The 20,377-nt window shown below is 44.5% G+C and overlaps 1 protein-coding gene across 3 annotated transcripts in view; it reads left to right on the plus strand.

The window, feature by feature from the left end:
• Positions 1-2,693: 2,693 nt before the first annotated feature.
• The window catches only part of RB195_010116 (uncharacterized protein), a gene marked incomplete at both ends in the record, with an annotated part of 38,228 nt that continues 20,544 nt past the window's right edge, over positions 2,694-20,377 (plus strand). The window contains 30 exons of one of the 3 annotated variants that reach the window (XM_064190971.1): positions 2,694-2,763; positions 2,907-3,014; positions 3,075-3,203; positions 3,273-3,442; positions 3,500-3,572; positions 3,694-3,768; positions 4,831-4,935; positions 5,012-5,158; positions 5,221-5,323; positions 5,820-5,932; positions 6,005-6,127; positions 7,821-7,958; positions 8,015-8,191; positions 8,342-8,485; positions 10,687-10,863; positions 12,058-12,210; positions 12,280-12,344; positions 12,392-12,435; positions 12,533-12,648; positions 12,700-12,805; positions 12,868-12,935; positions 14,298-14,424; positions 14,483-14,529; positions 14,593-14,739; positions 14,792-14,932; positions 15,001-15,174; positions 17,175-17,267; positions 17,906-18,010; positions 18,959-19,135; positions 20,211-20,375. In XM_064190971.1, the coding sequence (XP_064048554.1) occupies positions 2,694-2,763; positions 2,907-3,014; positions 3,075-3,203; positions 3,273-3,442; positions 3,500-3,572; positions 3,694-3,768; positions 4,831-4,935; positions 5,012-5,158; positions 5,221-5,323; positions 5,820-5,932; positions 6,005-6,127; positions 7,821-7,958; positions 8,015-8,191; positions 8,342-8,485; positions 10,687-10,863; positions 12,058-12,210; positions 12,280-12,344; positions 12,392-12,435; positions 12,533-12,648; positions 12,700-12,805; positions 12,868-12,935; positions 14,298-14,424; positions 14,483-14,529; positions 14,593-14,739; positions 14,792-14,932; positions 15,001-15,174; positions 17,175-17,267; positions 17,906-18,010; positions 18,959-19,135; positions 20,211-20,375 (3,580 nt within the window). Of the gene's footprint in view, positions 2,764-2,906; positions 3,015-3,074; positions 3,204-3,272; positions 3,443-3,499; positions 3,573-3,693; positions 3,769-4,830; positions 4,936-5,011; positions 5,159-5,220; positions 5,324-5,819; positions 5,933-6,004; positions 6,285-6,339; positions 6,409-7,820; positions 7,959-8,014; positions 8,192-8,341; positions 8,486-10,686; positions 10,864-12,057; positions 12,211-12,279; positions 12,436-12,491; positions 12,649-12,699; positions 12,806-12,867; positions 12,936-14,297; positions 14,425-14,482; positions 14,530-14,592; positions 14,740-14,791; positions 14,933-15,000; positions 15,175-17,174; positions 17,268-17,905; positions 18,011-18,958; positions 19,136-20,210; positions 20,376-20,377 lie in introns of all 3 variants that reach the window. The other 2 variants (XM_064190972.1, XM_064190970.1) reach the window with 2 other exon arrangements.

Genomic DNA, 20,377 nt, shown 5'->3' on the forward strand with positions numbered 1-20,377 from the left:
TCCTAAAATAAACTGTTATCTGAATGAAAGAAAGAAGAGTCGGTCTTTCCTCCAAGAAGACATCAGGAAGGAGGCGAAATCTCACGAAAGTGAGTCGGTGTTCAAAGGAACCTAGCAACTGAGCGAACCCCAGACTGTGTTTATGATTGAGGGCACGGTGCCACAAAACAGACATAGTTTGTCACTCAATTCCCCTTAATCGTCCTCAAAAACCGCGTGGGAAACGTCGTTTATTCCTACGAGATACGTGAAAACGGTCGCCTCTTGCGTGCACACCGCGTCCCAACTACGTCCGTTTCGTGATACACTGCGCTTAACAGCTGCATCCGTCAGAAGATTCAAAATGAGCATGTATTTTATCATGTACTCTTAATTAGCGAAATTGCGCTGTCTTCTCGCGAAAGTCCCCTCGCTCAAGCTTAGCATTCGTACAACGGTTAATTATTCAACTATTAAACAGAGCATAAAACCTTTGAGAAGTTATCCAACATCCACGGTTAAAAGGTTTGTTTCAGTACCTGACAAATCCACTCGTTGCTATCGGAAACGGTAAGTCCTAGGCCCTAGGATGGAGCGACGGGCAACTATAGGACACATGTTTGCTACCTGCTACTGAATGCAGAAATTAAAGAAAATAAATAGTTGGTGAGACTCCGTGACTACAAAAGTCATCAAAACGCTAAATCTTCGGAGGTGATGTCTGGTTACTCTTCGGATGTTCCTTTCTCCGCCATTACTAATGGGTTGTATTCGTACACAAATTTTGTTTTTACTGCAAACGTTTGCAGTGATGGTCTAAATTACTTGGAAACAGAAACTTTCGTTCTCCAGATCTTATCCCAGATACTTCTTCGCTTTCGCTTATCCAGCACATCCTTATGTGCTTCCATAGTGATACTACGCTGTTTTTAAATGATAAAGTGAACTTCTTCTCTCTTCAGATTTATGCGATTCCACGTGCGGTTGACGTGCGTGCTGGCTTTTTTCGGACGAGTAGTCTCTTGCTCTAACTGCGTCGACCAACCGTGCGATGAGTGCCGCTTCTTCTTCAAAGTTGGAGACGAGTGCAAAACCCACGGCACTCACCCTGTGTTGTTCTGCGATCATGAAAATAAGTGAGTCCTTTGCGGTCTGACTCATCCGGCTTTCCAAATTTTGCTTCCAGCTCGATGCGTCAGACGGCGTCCTCTTTTCTGGAATGTGTAGGGTCCAAGATGTTGCTGAGGGAATGCAAATTGGGCTCCTATTACGAGGACGGCAAAGGCTGTGTTGACCCTACTTCCGAGCCTTTCATGCAGGGGCTGTCTGTCTCAGGTTCTTCGTTTCTTTTCTCCAAACTGTCTCTCTTGAGATAATACAACAGCATCTGTAGAATTCAGCACAGATCACTTAACAGAAGGTGAGATGACCCAGCCGTCTAATCTGAAGAATCGACGAAACTGGGCCGAAAACCGGAAATGGTAGAAAATGGTTGATAAATAATTTAATTACTGTGAGGTATCGCATGCGATTAGAGAAATGTAGGAGACTTCTCATTACGTTTTTATGCCACACTTCACGTGCTCACTTTGTTGCCAAATCATGCCCAGCAACGTTTTTCATCAAATTTTCGCGATTAATTCGTCTCCGACAAGGAAGATGGATAAACAATGAAGAAAAGTGAGTGGATTCAGCGGTACGTGAAACGAATATGGTAAACCAGGAAGTTGTGGAGAAGCTTTCAAAACTAGGAAACATGTTCATGTTCTCTTATGTCTTCCAGAGACACGTATTTACTTCTTTAGATACTTAGTCTTTAGCTATGAACTGAGAGTATTGACGAAATAAACAACAGGACGACACGTTTTTGCGCGGGCTCAACGTTGCGTTCGGCTGACACTAACATCGATCATCTTATATGGCTTATAGGGTTTTGCATCCCTGGAGACCCTCAGTAACCCTGTTAGCACCAGAGTTTTCCGGAGATCTTTTTGTCACTTCATAGCATGTGGAATGGCAATTGGGAAAGTCACTGTGTCTTTGACTTCTCCAAACTCTGAAAAAGGCGATGACGTTGAAACATCAGCCGAAACAAAGACGAATAATTCTGATCTCCTGATCAGAAGACTACTATACGATTGAGTTCTACCACGCCTATTTGTAAAGGAAGTTTGACTTACTGTGATACCGTATATGTCCTAAAACACAGGAACGATATATCAAGGAGGATTCAAAAGCATCTAGTAGTCTGGCGAAACAAATCTTCTGGTTTCAGGAAGTGGTCGAGTAGGCGATGTGTGCCAGTACAACACTGACTGTTTGGGGGTGAGCGCAAATTTGTGCCTTGATTCTGTAGTAGTGGTTTTTCTTCAAAACGCGCTTTAAAACATCTTACGAAGGAAAAGATCCAGCCCAGCTTTATTTTATGGTTTGGTTCTAAAAAAATGCACTTAACCTTTGGAAGTTAACCCACTTCTGAATAACTCACGTTCTGTCAGGTTTATCATGAAGCGCTTCTTTAACTTTTGCCAGGAATGCACTCAAAAATATCCAACAGCATGTCTATGTAGTTCACTGGAGTCCTTTTACTTAGACATGTTGTCGGACTTTTATACTAACCTTTACCATTTTCCGCACTTTATTTTATTGATTTTTTCGTACTAACTTGATAAACATCATGGATCACTATTATGTAGTCCACCGCATTTCAGGGAATGTACTGCTCAGGCGGTTTGTGCACATGTCTCAGCACATACATAATGCGGGAATACTACTGCTATGAAAGTGAGTTTGCTTTTCTATTTACTAAATCCACTACTTCCTGACAGCTGCTCGTTGTTGTATTCATCTTAAATCCATAATTTGAACACTTTAACCATTTTGCATTAGGAGACTTCAGCAACATCAGGTCAGAAAAATCTATTCAGAAGTGAACCCGAATCAGCCAGGGTGCACGTATGATGTACAGTGCGAAGCGGTGTGGCCTGGCGCGAAGTGCAGGATGGATAGCAGTGTCGGGACTTGCCGCTGTCCAGGTTCTTCTAAGAGCCAAATTGACGTTCGAATTATTCGCAACTCTCACGCTTGACGTTCAGAAGAAACGCATGTCGCTCGGGAAACCCGTGATGGCTGGGTGTGTGTGTCTCTGAAGGACAGCAGCACTGGAGCAACTGTGCCGCTCTACTTCGTGTGTCCTTTACCAGAAGGAGCAGGTTTCAAGATAGGTACGTGGCAGTGCTTTACACAGTAAGGTAGAAATCGCCTTGTACCTTTCTTCTTTTGCTCTCTTGTAGCGCTCAACGACCCGAATCCTGTGCTTGGATCTCTGCCTGTTGGCTGCACTGTCGGCTCTTCAGCAACTGTGGAGCCTGTGGTTGGTCTTCATGGAGGAGGGTCCTGTATATGGCCGTCTGAGGGCGAGTACGTCGGCGACATCTACGACTGCATCCATACAAGCCCTCACGTACTCACAACGATCACTTCATGCGCCAGTTCGAAATAGTGACGTTAAGGTTTTTAGGTGAATCTGGCGACGAAGTTCCCGTTGTCGTCGTACGCGCCGTCAGCGGATGGTGTCTGCTGTCCTAGTCGAGGTCCATGAATGTGTCTTTAGAATGCTTGCGTTAATAGGAACTGTTCCGCACACAAACATGTTCTACTGAGATCTCCTCAAGATCTCTTAAATCTTCACATTGCGACTGATTTTAATTGCAGCTCTTGCTTGCATCCAACCTCAAATGACCGGTCCCAATCCTACGGAACCTCGATGGTGGTACAACTCAGTCACAGGTACTCCGACACTTTTTTGTTTTTCGTCAGGGAATTAAAAATAACAGTTCGCATGTAAATCATTGTTTAGCGCAAACTTTCAGCAGCTTTCAACTTCTCGACCTACAGGTCCTGAGCAATCTTCCTAACATTTTAGCTGATTCGTTTGTTTCTATCCGATTTTTTTCCTTTGAGTAGTACCCCAGAAAAGAAACAAAGATATAATGAACATAAAATGATATGTTCCAAATTTGCCAATTTTTACATGGCGACTAATGGCGCTTGAACAGGATTCGGAATTATTAAAGGCATCACCCCACGAATCTGAGGTGGTGCAGATTTCCGGTGGAGTATTTGTATACGGGATGGGAGACTACGGAGAGGGGGGTGATCCCGTCCATTTCTTCCTAATTGCCGTAAAAAACGGCCCGGAAGATACGGCTTCGTTCGTTTTGGCGCACCATTTTGTACAAGAGGTTCGATTGGAGCGCGCCAGTCTTGTGCGGCGCCGCATCTTCCGGGCCGTTTTTTACGGCAATTAGCAAGAAATGGACGGAATCACCTCCCTCTCCGTAGTCTCCCATCCCGGATACGAATACTCCACCTGAAATCTGCACCACCTCAGATTCGTGGGGTGATGCCTTTAAAGCCTAGTTTACAAGTGCTCTACTTTTTTGGGTCTGCAGCGTTCATGGTCACATTACAAGTTTATCTCCAGATCCAGGAGCATACACACACGTTATTTTTTGTTTACGGCGATTAACGTTACGCACCGGAAAATCTTGATGAGACTATAAATAAAATAATACCATAAAAGAATGAGTTGCATAAATATCGTCTGAAACTTAGTACAGTCACCACTATTCATTATTCGTAGTTGTTTATTGTGAGTTGGATACATGAATAAACCGAAGTGAAACTCCATAATTTTGGCCAAGTCGTCCTCATCCTGGCAAGGGAAAATGCTTCTGCAGCTTTCTATCTCGACAGATCTGAAGACATCTCACCTTCTTCTATCATATCCACTGTCTTCCTGAGATTTCTGTGCACCGTCAGGAATGAATACAAACCAACTTATCTCAGGCACATGCCAACAGTTTATGTGGGACTCCACCGCTTCCGATGCCAAATATCACTCCGCCAACAACTTCAGAACTATTCAGCACTGCGAGTCCTATTGCAGAGACAGTGCGTTTTCCTCCTTACTAATGAATAGATGCCAAATTTTTGTAAAAAAAAAGAAATTAGAGAATAGTTCTTGTAGCCTGTCAGAGAGGTTCTCCACAGTATTCGAGCGAACACACCGTGAACGTGGAAAGGCCAGTGACGTCTTGCTCATCATCTGCGAGCTGTTCGAGTGACTTCCAGTGTTCGTCGATTGGCAGTCAGAATCTGTGCTGTCCCACCCCAGGTGCTTGCTTTGTGCTTCATTTACTGAATCCACATCAAGGCCACGGAGACAGCAGCTTTTAGCGTCTGTTTGCTCTGCTCGTGGAGGCCGTCCCTTCGACATCATCCCGCGATCGAGCATCTATCACGTCGGATTCTTGGTAACCACCGGCAAAGAGACAATAAGGTGAGGTTGCAGAGTTCTTCACCTTCTTTGCCTAGTAAACAGTAAACAAATGGGTAGATGAAATAGGGCAAAACCTATGCAGAAACTACTTATAGCACTAAATTTATCTTTCTTTGTCTCTCCAACGAGGTTTTGGTGGATTTTTATTTTGCATCAAGTGAAAATGTGTAAGAACGCGACCTTTCAGTAGCCCCTAGTCGGTGAGAGTGACCTTTGATGAAGATGAAGCTGCCGAAACATTAGGTCACAAATAAATTTCTACTAGAACTTCATTCCTGAAACATGAATACATAAATCCAGTCCACAAGACCGATGTTTCAAGAAGAGAGGATCTGGAGATTGCATAGAGCAGTTTTTCTTTGGAGCTGTTCTGTTGCTATGTTGCGCAAAAAATGTAATTCAAAAACGAACGGTCCAAATTACTTGCACATTAGTCGCTAGAGCTGACAAATACATGCGAACCCACATACTCGTGGCCCAGACGAGGATAGTTCAGGTTCTACTATGACACGAGCACGGGACGATGCCAAGACTTCGTTTATCGAGGAGCGGGCGGCAATTTCAACAATTTCCTATCCAGACACGAGTGCGAACTGTACTGTTCCAGATGTATGTTTTCGTTCATTTGCTAGATATTCGGTTGACTTCTGCTCTACTGAAAGAAACACGTACGCATTTCAGTGCAGTGCGAACGAGGAAGCCCGCTTAGAATTGGGGAGGAAGCGCAGCGCTGCCAGCACAACGGTCAATGTCCCTCATCGCATGAGTGCCGAGTTGACCAAGGGGTTTGCTGTCCGAGAAAACGTGAGATTCTTTTTGTTTGCTCTCCCAGCTGACGTAAAAAACACCTCTACAGAAACAATTTGCGCTCAACCTCTGAGAGTCGGAGATTGCACTGAAAACGTGAAGAGGTACTGGTATAACTCAAAAGCGAGACAATGTCAGATGTTTGAGTACACAGGTGCGAGTTCTCTCACCGTTACAGACCGTCGATCACAACTAATCACAACTTCCAGGATGCCAAGGCAATGATAACAACTTCGAAACAGTTCTCGATTGCCAAAGCTTCTGCAAAAACGCTATTCGTAAGTTTTCCTTTTATTTTCTAACTTCACAGCAGTATCTAATGCAGCTCACCGCTTAGCCGAATCTCAGAATCCAGATGTCATATTTGAAAGAACTTTATTCTTATTATACTTCCTGGGTATAGATGATGGGTCAATGCTTTAGGAAACTATAGTGGTGTACGGAATGGCATAAGCAAAGATCGGATCTTGCCTTGATAGGTTAACATGAGGCAGAGAGACAATTCACAAAAGCCAAAACAAATAACGGACATAAATAAGCTTCTTAAAACGTGAAACTCCGAAATTTATAAGTTTAACAGAGGCAGTGTTGGAAACTGGAACTTTGGAGTGTTTTTAACAGGAAATATGAGGCTGAGATGATGTTTATCTTCTTCTGATCATCCATGAATGATTTTTCATCTGAAAAACGTCACGAAATTTTCTACTGTGGGTGTTCTTTAGAGTACGTTTATATAAAATGCTCACGTCACGTGCTGTCTAACTACACTGGTGAATCTTTTTCCGCCAGTGGATTTGGAATCATCAATGAATGGGTTTTGCATCCTCGATGCAATCTTGGAAGCAGCCGTTTTCGCTTTCGCCTTTCTCACCTACGCTGTCACGTATTTTCTGGCCTGTCCAAAAGATCGAAAGATCAGGGATTAAAAAGAAGCAAATCCCAAATCCTAAAGAAGGACATTCTCGCACATAACTAGCACTTTAACTACAATCACCTACACTAACTACTGTTTCTTATCTCTTATACGTATTTATTTAGAATTACCCGGTGGAATATTTCCTTTATCTGAATATCATGATGATGGTTTTTGCTAACAAAAAGAAAGTGATGGGAAAAAGCAGTTTTTGAGCAAGGAAAGGAAGTTTTTGCAAAAATTCTGCCCAAGAAGTAGTTCAGATCGATTCTACTCAAGTTATTCTTCATAAAGCAGTGGAATTTTGCACACCACACGGTTCCCACATGAACTGATTCTCTATGTGAGAGAAGGAGACGACCGAGTGGAGGTGGAGTATCCATATACGGAGTCGTAGATTACGGAGACCGGGGTGGTTCCGCCCATTTCTCCCTGAATCACTGCAAGCAGCCGGCCCCTGAATGCTATTTTGCACGACGCCTTCTATTGCAGCGCGCCATGCGTAGCCTCCCTTACTGCCTATCGGGGGAATCCGAATTGATTTTCGACGAATCGCAGGGCGGAGGAGGCACAAGGGGTGGAGCGTTGCAATAGATGGCGTCGTACAAAACAGCATTCTGGAGGCGGCTGTTTGCAGTGATGCGGGGAGAGATGAGCGGAACTACCCCCATCTCCATAATCTACGACAACGTATACGGATACTCCACCTGAAATCCGCACCAGTTCAGATTCGTGGTACGCTGCCTTCAAGAATTTTGGGGTTCTGTATTGTTTCAGCCGAACCAAAATGCATCCAAGGCCAAGCGTACAGGAATCAGTTCGGCGATTTCGTGACCTGCAACAGCGGTGTCGGTTGTCCCTCAAACTATGAGTGTTACTACGACGGAAACCAATGGGGATGCTGCCCGACGAAAGGTCACCGGTTATTCTCTAAAAAGTTCTGCTAAAGACGACTCGTTTTCTTCTTGCAGCTTTTACATGTTACTCAAACGCTGACTCAGGAATGCAGTGTGGTTCTGGATCAACGTTTAGATTCTATTATAACGTGCAAACGCAGAACTGCGAAAGTTTCCAGTACAACGGCTGTGACGGAAATTCAAACAATTTCGCAAACAGGGATCAGTGCGAGCAGTACTGTGGTGTAGGAGGTACGATTTGTGGAGTGAGACGTTCACCGTCAATGTCACTCTCGTTACTCTTACCCTAATAAAATTCTTCGCAAAAACCATCAGTGCGGAACCGTTAGAAGCGCCAGTTTGTGGTTTCCTAGCGTAACTTCTTAGCATTCTTTCTTATAGGATGCCCCTATGGTGGATCTCCACTTCGAGACCATTCGGGGATGATTGCGATTTGCACAACTAAAGATAGCTGTCCGAGCTCACATGAGTGCAGCCCAGTGCTAGTAGGAGCGAGCTCAGTCACTCGATGCTGTCCCAAGAGAGGTGAGTTAGAGCTTTCTTCCTCGTTACTGGTACTATTATGGAGAAATTCAGCAGCCCCAAGAAGACTGAAAAGACTTTTCACGCTCGGGTGTAAAGGAACAACTCCTAAGTGAATCGAAATTTATTTGAAGATACAATGTAGTTTGATGTTCTTTGTCAGGGATCGTCTCCACAAACGAAGCCGAAAACCCGGCAATTAAATGTACGTGGGGAAATACGAAGTATTGTGAGACATTACAAATTTTTCTTACCAAAGGTACACAGTCAAAAGACTGCGATTAAGCAGCAGTGGCATGGACATCTGCGTTACCTAAGACAAAATAGCGTCTTCGAGCAGTTGTTCCAACGTTTTTGTGAAAAGAGACATGACTGGGAAAAATGATAAAAATGTTTCGGCGGGCATAATAAAATTTAGTTGTTTCGGAAAACAACATTTACAAGCAAATTTCGACATTTTTAGATGCACTTTACAAGCAAATTTTTTGACCCAAGTTAGCCTAGATATAAAGTTGAAAGAGAAAAAGAAATCGCAGGAGTAGCCGATAGTATGACTAAGATGTCAGCTATCTGAAGTTGCATTCTTTCGGCTTTCCTCCGTATTGTGACATTTTACTAACTCATTCCAAGGGTACCATTCCCTACATTTTCTTTGGATTAGTTAAGAACTCTCCGAACCACACTACTTAGGAATGCCTGCAATCTTCTGAACTCCCTTCAAAGTTGAAAACTGTTCGCGCATGTTTCGAATTGAATCTTTGACTATGTAATTGACAGTCATTCCTAATTGTTTCTACCATGCATGGCTCATCTCTCCTACAGCGTTTAAAAAGCGAAATTTCGTTCTCCGATCGTTAGACCTTCGCGTACCCTCGACGTCGTTCTGATATAGGGTGTAGTTGCGGTTCACGCACATATGCGTCATTCTTGTCATAAAGATGTAAAGCAATCCTCTTTACTTCACATATTTATGGAAACTTTTGCAACAGAATTTTTCACTACGTTCCTGCCAAAAGGTTTCGTTGGATATATTCACCAACAAAAACCCGTAATCCACGAAACAAGAAGTGAACGACCAATAACGTAGAACTTGACTTGAGTGCCCAGCTGCTGGCCATCTATGTAGATGCTCTGCGGACGAGGGTGGGAGAATGAGAAAGCAGTACAGAGGGCGCTGTATCCTCTGGAAGCACCGATCTGTCGTCTCTCTCCAACCTCTCCAAACCAAAATTGTCACAACTGCTCGTAGTGACCATCACCATCGCGCGAGAACTCCCCTTCCGAGTATGGGTCATGTCAAATTTCTTCATCTGTTTCTTCGGGTGCATGAGAAGAGGCGGAGCTTTCCCTGTCAAACTGTCAGCAGGGTTTGTATCCGCGAGGGCGGCGCGCTTTTAGGGCTCTGCAAACTTTGTGACTATTGATCGCACTGGCCGAAAAAACCGTGGTCAACAGTCACAAGATAGTCTAGCAAGAAAAACGCGCGGATCTGCGTTTGCAAACGCCACAACCAATGACAGCTCAAGTGCTCTTCTGGCAACTGAATCCAGTTGTAGTGGGTGGGAGGGGGGGGGCAAAGCGACTTGAATTTCAGTGCACTTCGTAAGCGGCGCGGCATAGGTATGCGTAAGCGGTTGGGATCGAGGGGGCCATCGTGAACTACATGAATGGTGCTAAGCAGGATTACCCTCGATCCTAGCCGCTACGCTCCACCGCAACGTTTCTTGCGCTTCCGCTTACGCAACTCCATCGAGATTCATCACCGTTTTGACCCGACTATATCACTACGAAGTGCGGAGAACCACGAACATAGCCACTTCAACGATATTGAGAACGAAAACACAAAACATCAACGATATTTTGTGTTTTCATCCTCAATATCGTTGAAATGGTAATGCTCTGAACAGTCAGTTTTGTCTCACAATGCGCGCAGTTATAAAGGAATTAAAATCCAGGGTCAAGATGGCAAAAACAAGAATATAATATTAGGTGAGGTCTAGTGCTAGAACGTTACAAACGTTTTACTTTTTAAATCAAGTAGTAAATTTCTGTTGTAATTAGGATGCTATATGTTTTGTGAGCGCACTTTGCTCACTCATTTTGGTAACACATAGTGAGTAGATTCATTTGTAAGTAATGTGAAGCAAATCGTTTGCTCAGATGTGGAAGATGAATGATTAAATGAGGAAATGGGTTGTTTTCAGAGCACATGTGTGGGCTGCCGCCTCAGCAGGGCACCCAGTGCGGTGCCAACTTCGTCACAAGATTTTACTTCAACATTGTCACTGGTCAGTGCACGTCGTTCCTGTTTGGAGGCTGCGACGGCAACTACAACAATTTTCTCACTATTCAACAGTGTCGAAACTTTTGCTACAGCAGCTGTAAGTATTTGCGATTATTTCGCCGCGTCTTCGTTTAGGATGACACGTGATCTCGAACTGCGAGAGAAGTTCCGCTGCGACTACACGATCGCTGAATGGTTCGAAACCGTCCTAGCGCCAACCTAGCCCTCCATCCATTCGGTGTCGATAAACTGGCACCAGACTGGCCTGGAAGGATAAAAACACCAACTTGATCATCGGCTGGCTTCCGCAAGTCATCGTTTACGGTAGCACGCGTTCGAAATCTCAAACGAAGTCTGAGTTGAAGTCGAACGCGCACGCGCATTCCATAGCCACTGATCAGTACTGTGCCCTTTATCTCTTTTCCATTAAGCAGCACTGTTGCGGATTCCCATCGTTCTATTAGTAAGTTGCATCGTAGGGAAGACGAGACCAGGCAGGGCTCTCTCGCACGCCTTCTTCGACTACTAGAGACAATGTAGCGCGATCGCGCCCACACTTGTGAACTACGCCCCCGCCCTTATCTGCCCGAGGAGCGATCTTAGTGTCGTCAATTTCGTGATACGCTGCCTTTGAGGGCAGCGGCCGCGGAAATTTTCGATGTTCAGTTTTTTTTTGCAGTAGTAGACACATTCCATTAGATCATAGATTGCAAGTGTCTCAGCGGAGATGAGAGCTATTTCCTACAAATCCAAAAATCAGATGGATCAAGAGCATCAGGTAGATCAGCTTGCCTACCAAAAAAAAAACAAGCAGAAACAACTGCTGGTGTGAGGACGTGTCAGGCAATGTAATTTACCGACAAACCAACCTTTTGCACTCGCATGTTTGACAGAACCTACCTTTCGGTTTATCACTGTTATCGTTTGAATAATTATTGCTTCGTCAGAAAAAGTGATCCATTTGTTCTCTGGACTTGTACGCTGCTTAAAAAAAGTCGACTAATACTGTATTTTTTATTGCGTGGAAATGAAATGAAACACATCTTTTCTCAGCTGACTACAACACAGAAACGCCTGATTTGATTTTAGGCCAATTACAGTTTTCCTCAACATTTCTCTGCTTTTCCGTTTTCACGCATCCTTCTTTGCGGCGGAAATCGGTTATCGACTCGCTGTCGTAGTTGCAAGACTTTTGAGACGTTAGGAGTTCTCTTCGTCGAAGCATAATCAACCATTTCGAACTTCTGCGAGTCTTACGGGTTTCGGGAATTTCATTCTCTCTTCATTTCAGCTTGCCCCGCCGGTAATGCAGCGTATGTGGACCCGAATTCTCAGGTTCCAATTCAGTGCAATGAAGCTCTTAGCAATAGCTGTCCCAGCGGTTATTCTTGTACATTTAACGCTCTGATTAACGGCCATGTGTGCTGCGGAGCATCGGATAACGGTAGGTTCATTGCTCCTCGCGTGCTTCTTCCTCACAAGTGCGTGCACCTGAAACCGAAATCACTTCCAGGCGTCTGTCCCGAGAACGAAAAAGCGTTCATCAGCACAACGGATATGTCTCCGAGAGAGTGCATCGTTAATATGGATGCGTCTTGCCCGGCAAACTATTTGTGCCGCTTTAGTATGCAAAGGAACAAGTACTTCTGCTGTACAAGTGTTTCTGGAAGTAGGTTTCTTTCCATCATTTGTACACCACATATCTCCTAAGCCAGAGAATCACAGGAACGTGTCCTGTCGGGAAATTCCTGCACAAAGACTCGCAGACATCGCTGCCCACTCGCTGCACCATGGGGAGGGCAGAGCAGTGTCCAGATGGGTATTCGTGTCAGAGCTACCTCGCAAATGCTGCCCAAGGATTTTGCTGCACAAGCAGCTGTGAGTATTACCTATTTCACTAGGAATGTGTCGAAGTATCTATCTATTTTTTCAGCAGTTTGTCCGGATGAAGCCGAATTTGTTGTCGACGAACATTCACAACTTCCCAGGGCTTGCACAATGGGCTCTTTCGTTGGATGTCCCAATGGCTTCACATGCAGGTTGTGGAGCTTCTCACAACATTTCACAGAGCGAAACGCACGCTGTAAAGGCGAATTTCCAGATCTCTGACTTCGGCGGTAGAGGGATTCTGTTGCAGGTCTGGATCTTCAGCTCCGCCTCCCCTTACAGGTTAGAATGAAAAAAGAACTAAATAGCGCGCAGCTCTCTATTGGTGTGTGTGGCTTCTGTTAATGGCTCCGAACGAATATTGCGCTCAAAGATTTACTATTGGGAAGGCTGCTACACGAAAGGACGTTTGAATTAGATGCGACCAGTTTCTTCCATCTCCAATGACTCATTTCCATATGATTTAGCTGATAATATGCACCTCAATATAAACGGTCAGCCCAGGAGGAGCGCGACTTCTGGCATAGGAGACCAACAGCGCTCACCTACGTAAATCCCTGCAGTTTGGCGCAGTTGCGTAAGCGAGGCTTTGTTTCCTCCATTTGTACCGAACGAAGGTTCAGCCAGGACTTGAACCAGTGACTTTTCGATGTTACATTCTTTCTACTGATGGATAGGGTTCGGGACGTATGTAGTCACGAGCATCACAGCGAAAACACGGAGCATTCTCTATAAATCCAGGTCTGGGGGCTTCAGGATCACAAGATGCCTCACTTTACTAAACTGTGTACTTCTTTACTCATATGGGTTTGATGTTATGTAAACTATTTTATAAATGAGATATTACGGGTGCCAAGATTGGGAAATGGAAAAGTGGTGGAATAAATGGGAAGTGCTGAATTATTTACCAGGTTGTCCTACTAATTCTTCTTGGGAGGTTCTACTTCAGTTCTATGGATGTGAGAAGTGGCTTCATTGGACAGCACGAAGCCTCTGGTGATCCCAAGGAATCTGACCCTTAAATTTCTGGGAAGTGTTCCACATTCTCGCAGTCGTCGTATTAACATATTGATGACAATGTCCAGTGCCGTAGGACATTTTTTGCTACGTCCGATGAGGTTGGGGAAGGGGCAGGATCATATAAATAATTTGTGAGAAATCATGAAATATTTGATCTGTTCTGTGACCTGTTTCTTGGGAAATTGGCCGATGGTCTTGCTGGGGCAACTGGCACGCGGAAAAGATGTAAGGAATGTGGAAAATTTATGTAAAAAACCGTTTAGTTGGAAGTGCGTTAAGCCATGTTTCGAACCTCAAACTTGCCAACTGGAAGAAACTGCCTAACGCTGCTTGTGAGTGAAGACCGCAAGACCTGTTTTGGACCAGCTCCTTTCAGAGGATTGCGAACGGTACCTCCATGGCGTAAACCTAAACTCGAGATCATAATTCTGGGGTCCCAAACTCGCTTACTCATGATATTCAAAGTATGAAAATAGATGTCTGAAATAGTCCAAAGACATAGAACTCTTAGAGGGTACGTGTCGCATAAAAGAGGGTGGGAAGTGCATAGAATTCCTTTTCTGAGATCCATGCTCCTCTGCATTTCTCATCTTTTCTCTTCTTATTATCATTTGATCTGTGTAGATGGCTGTCCTCCTGGCAATTATGTCTTCATGAAGGATGGCCTAGTGGTTGCATGTGATCCGTTCAACCCTCCAAACGCTCCTTGTCCGGATGGATTTACGTGTCAATGGTCTATTGCCAACCAGAAGTAAGCGTCTTTTCTTTCAATCACAATTTTTCCCCTGAAGAAAAATTTCCACATCTAGATATCAGTGTTGCGGGTCCAATCCTGCTCCTCCCTCTGTAAGAGCCAGTAAGTGCACATATTTGGTTTTTTTCAGTTATTTTCTGGAGACACCGGGTATCTTCGTTTCAGGCGATGGATGTCCAAATGCACAATTAGCTTTTAAGGACAAAGGCACAGTCCGAGTTTGCACAGCTGGCTCTTCGACGTGTCCTCCCGGATATTTCTGCCAATTCTCCAGCCTAAATCGTCAATTCCAATGCTGTGGCGTTAGTGGAGGTATCCTTTCTACTGCGTAAGCCTCTTTCGGATCGCATAAAAATGCATTCAGGATGTCCTGGCAACTCAGTAGCGTTTGTCGGATTATCCGGGGAGCCTGAGAAGTGTGTGGTGGGCCAGTCGAAATGTCCTGTTGGTTTTATGTGCCAACGATCCATAGCAGGAGAAAACTTTTGTTGCACCGTGAAGCATGGTAGGCCATGAAGAGCACAGTAAAAGCTCGGTTGTTTTGCGAACCTTCACAGATACAAAGAATCCCAGAGATCTGCTCTAATGAGGAGGTGACAGTGGACGGAATTTGTCTCAGAAGAGTTAAGCCAGGTGGCGCGTGTTTGAAGTCGGAGCAATGCAGTGGCGGAGCAACGTGCCACCGCGGAGTGTGCGAATGTCCTGCATCTACCAGCTCTATTGGTGGATTCTGTCAACAAGAGATAAGTAAGGCCCTCAGTTTTTCTTGGCTTCGCAGGTCTCACACTGAAATCGGACGTTTTTACTTCTTGACGGAAACTCAGTTTTTTTTTTTCGCGTAGCAGATATAAAAGCCCTTAACCTTCACTTTCGTTGTTTTGTGGTTTGGAAGAACCGCTTGTATTTTCACCAATTGTGATGTTCTGACAGGTCGGTGGTCAGGTTGCCATTTGGGATTTTCTACACTTGTCAGAACATTGCCTCAGATTATAGCTTTACACCAATACTTTAAAGTCCCAACGAGCTAGGCTAAAGCATCGGGCTTCTCCTCTTTTTCTTGTATACAGAACAACTTATATATGCTAAGATTAAGCCTATGATAAAGCACGAACCTAAACAACAAGAAAGCAAAAGATCCGTAAGATAATATTATGAGGACATATTCAGTCAATTAATCATCATCAATCAATTAAACTCCGGTCGATTTGTCGGCAGGTGTAGCATCTGGATCAACTTCTCTTATTGCTGCTTCATTCTTAAAACAGAAAATGATTCCATCCTTCTTGGAATTCATTTGGATCGTTCAGATTCTCAGATCAACAATACATTGCGTTGCGTTTCCTAGTCAGATAAATAGTGAAAGCTAGTAGATAGTGAAAGGAAAAAATAAATTTCAAAAAATAAAAAATTAATAAATTTCAATGAAGAGAAACCAATTCATGCTTGGATGTGATAATTAGTGGAACTACTTTGCTTTTGCCGATTTCTCAGATGCATTCAAAACCGCTAATCTCGTCTTCTACATTTTATTTCATCCAAAGCACCGTGAATCACCTCTTTTTGAGTCCGCATAATTGAAATCAGCCACTTGTGTCATGGCAAGCTTACACCAGACTACAGCCAGACTACATCTTCTTTAGGGGTTGGATGTTCGGAGCACGTTTGGCCCACAGTCATAGTAGCCAGTAAAATATCTGCATCTCTTTACGTCCACCTCTTCTATAAGTTTCCAGACCTTCCGACAAACAACGATCGTGGGTCGGCATGACATGGGTGTTCGTAACGCTTCGGTTCTTCATCGGCCCGAAACGTACTCTCAGGGTACTGTCCTGTTGGCAGGGGAGAGGTTAATTGTTCGAGCAGCCATCTAAGCTGTCAATTATTCAGCAGAAAATCCTTTTCCAGTCCCGTTTCGGTAATTTTTCCTTCATTGCACAGGTCGCAGCTGTTTACTGATGACTGTTATTGTTTAGCTGACTAAGCTCCGCCTCCGATCATACCAATCTAGCAAAGAGCCACAGTTGTCACGGAGACATTGTGTCAGCTTCAATAGAATCGAGCACGGATCGCCAGGTCAGAACGACATGAATCTGCGGTTGCGTAGACGGCTGCGAAAGAAGCGGTGTTGTGAAGCGGTTGGGATCGAGGAGGAACCCCTCCCCAGGCCACACTACAGTTCGCGATGGTCCCGCCTCGATCTCAACTGCGCGCCTCACCGCGCTGCTTCGGGTGCACCCGCTTGTCCAGCTGAGCCGAGATTCATGTCGTTTTGACCGGACTCTCCCTGTCTCTCTGTCTCTGGCAATCGACGACACGGTGTGAGAGTGGTCCCGATGCTGAAGAAAGGGAATTTTGAGGAAATTGCCCTTGACTACGGCCATAGAGTAATCTTTATCATGAATAAATGTGCTAAGAAGAACCCAAGAAAGCTTAGACAAGTGCATCATTGCCTTTGCTGTGACCAGCACTCCCACGGATCAGCAAATGCATAGGAAAAAACGCCAGCACCCACCTCTGCTGAGGAAGTGGCGTCTGATCAACACAATGCTTTCGGAGGGGGGCATCTGTCGATCGCGCTTCTGCGAAAGCTATCGGGCCTGAGCACCGCCACCTATTCACGTCGCAATAAAGTGTGACGGAGTGAAGGATTTGCGTCAAAACACATGCAAGTATTGACGATTGTGACCATCAGTGATTTTTCCATTCAGTTTAAGGTTTTCCAGAGACCCCAATATTCCAACTTTCAGAATGCAGTTCAGAACAAGTGCAGCATGGTGGACTCTGCTACAACAAAGTAGAACTCTCCAAACCATGCAGCATCTCGCAGCAATGTCCCAGTCGTATGTGTTTTGAGAAAGAAGTATTTTTCAGTGGTTCTCTTCTAATAGTTGAGTCGTAAATAACTTCCAATTTGCTTTTCATACATTTGTTGTGATTGTGAAGTACTGAGCTTCTGTGCTAACTCTCTCGCTGTTTGACGGGTTTAGTTTCAACACTGACTGACTTCAAAATATCGTCATCGAAGCCTGAAGGGGACCCGCCTCCCCTGCCCACCTCTTGTTTCGTCTTTCAAGGTCACACCTCCTGAACGGAATTTGACAAACCAATTGCTAACCGACCGGCCGATTATCGCTCTTTCACCATACACACTGCATATTTTTGAGCCGCGGCCGCAGCATTGTTACCTTATTTGAGTTAAAAACATCACATGGCACAAGTGTATTTTTTGATTCTCCATTTTCAAGGTGAACGAAAAAATTGAACAGAAAGTGCAAAACACTGGACTGCTGCCTAAAGACTAACCGCGGTTCTGCCTGTGTATTGATAACAAAAACCCCTGTTTAGGGTAAGCCACTGTTTGTGTAAACAATAACAATAGGTGCCGTGTATCTAGGCGGATGTTATTTGTGACTCAACCTTGTAGATCGGCCTTAATGTGTTGTGAGGTTGTTCGCATTAACCAGATTTTTTTTTTCAGTTTCTTCGTGTGTACAAGGTGTCTGTGAATGCAATGCATCATTCGTGAGCCTACACGGAAAGTGCGTCACGACAAGTGCGCAATTAAAAGTAGTGCGCGGCAGCGGTAAGTTCGCGACCACCCCTAATTTTCTACCGAGCTTTTGCAATTGTGAGTGCTCGTGGGTTTGACTGTTGTGCCATTCTTCTGCCGCTAACAGGACAACTGTTGAAGTTAAAAAAAAAACTGCGAAAAAGACACTTATCCGACAATGGAGTGTGGGCGAAAAGGCATTGAGCTCACAGGAACAACATCAGTAACCAACTTTGACCTTTGAGGGCAGTGCAGAAATTTTTGATGTTAGTTATTCAATGGAAATCTAGGTGATATTTCCAAGTTTCACACTGGAAATGCTAAGCGTTACTTGTAAAAATCCAGTGATCAATCCAAAGATGTCAGCCCACAAAACAAAGCAACCCGTTACACTCATGCAATCGAGGAGATACTTCTTCGTGGAGTGGACTTTTTGACATAGGTAGCTGCTTCTGATAGATGAACTGGATCGAACATAGGTAGCTGCTTCTGATAGATGAACTGGATCGATCTATCGTTCCTTAATACCAGATCTGTGCACTGCAGTCGAAGATTTGAGGAAATGCGTCACTGAAATTACCCATCTCGGAATACCACTTTTTTCTTCAATTTTATGCAACGAGTTGGTCCCTTGGGGAAACTGACGATTCGGATGCTCTTACTGCTAACGAGTTCCAAGTCCGTACGAAGTTCCAAGTGTTTTTATCGTATTAGCTGGAAAGTGCATAGTAATGAGATGTACGCTGTTTTGAACTGTCTGATTCAATGCGGTCAGCTGCAAGATCTCGCCCATCTTGATCCCTGCTACAAAATAAATCTTTCTGTTGAAATGAGACTAGTTTTATGTTAATGGAATAAATCAGTAACGCGCTCGACGATCACTGGGACCCAAATGTGTCCAGCATCTTAGCTTTGTCGCTACTATTGGTGGGAATGAAGTAATGAACTTCGTCGTCTCCATTTCTCCTCAGCTTGCTTCAGGTGGCTCATCAAAGTGTGCGGACGCAAAATCGAAACCTCTTTTGTCTGAAGAAACAGGAAGAGCGGTATTCTGTAGCCCGAAGACGAAGCAGTGTCCCTATGGATATAGCTGTCAGATCAATAGTAGGAAAACGCAATACATATGCTGCTCGGATAGCTCCCAACACACTCAGCAAGGTTAGTTTACGGCATATTTTAGAGAACTCGATAACAACGTTTCACAAAACCGACAGTATTGGAATCTCTCCATGAAAAGATAAAGCTAGTAGTGTACTTCCCGAATGTGGTTGTGATTATCCTGGTCCGAATTTAAAAAAAAAGATGAAAAGCCTCCTTATGTGCTCCTGTGTACCCAACGATGCAACTTATTACGGGTAGTGGACCATGGGTATCCGCAACGCGCCTACGATCGTGCGATCGTGCAAGCCTCTTCTTCTTACATGAATTATATTAGTCGAATTGCGAGTGTTAGACGACAGCAGAGTTGCTCTATCGCGTAATAAGTTCCATCGTTGAGGAGGCGGTATCACCCAAGGACTAACACTTTGTTGCTGGCTATCGAGGTGAATTGAACGTCGTCACGCTCATATCTCTGACCTGTATCAATACCCGTTAGGAACACAATCGTGAAGAGATCCCAACATCGTCGATTCCATGATGCGCTGCCTCAACCCCAGTGTATGGGACGGGGGTGCACTGGAGCTCAATGACGGCGTTCGGAGCAATCTTCGACGTTGGTTTTTCCCAGTGATAGTTCAGGTTCGGGGCATAGTTTGCAACTGTCCCAGCAGTTACAAGAAACGCAACCCACAAATCTAGATATCGGCTTGGATGGATTGGCACCAGAGGGACTAGTTTGCCCAACGAAACAGCGCTTTGAGTTTGTGCGATTGGTAGAACGAAACGTGGATTCCATCATTTGTACATATGAAAAAGGTTGCATCTTCGGGTAATTCCACTGATTATTTTGCGCGCTTCCATGCTCCCACGCATATGGGTGTTAAGAGCCCTTTCGTAGGGTGAACTCATTGGTCTAGTGCACCTAACCCATCTGGTTTCTGGAGTTGTAAAGGGTAATCAGGGTAATCTATTATTTATTGGATGGGTTCATCTGAACATCCATCTGTACGTACTGTATACATTTTCTATGTTTTCCCTTTGATGTCATTCTTAAGAACCACGTCCTAAGCTTTGTCTCTTAGTGAGAGGAACGGATATCAAAAAATTTTATGAACATATTTTGTCGCTGCAGTGTGTCCGTCCGGACGAGTGCCGTACTTGCTCAATGGTCGTCCACAACGATGTACGACGCAGCGGTGTCCCAGAGGCTATGAATGCACGTACAAGGACCACAGCTACATCTGCTGTTCATCGGTTGGGAACGATTCCAAGCGTTTGACGACGCGTCCGCCTCCAAGT

This window comes from Necator americanus, chromosome III (assembly GCF_031761385.1).
Source record: "Necator americanus strain Aroian chromosome III, whole genome shotgun sequence".
Classification (NCBI taxonomy): domain Eukaryota; kingdom Metazoa; phylum Nematoda; class Chromadorea; order Rhabditida; family Ancylostomatidae; genus Necator; species Necator americanus.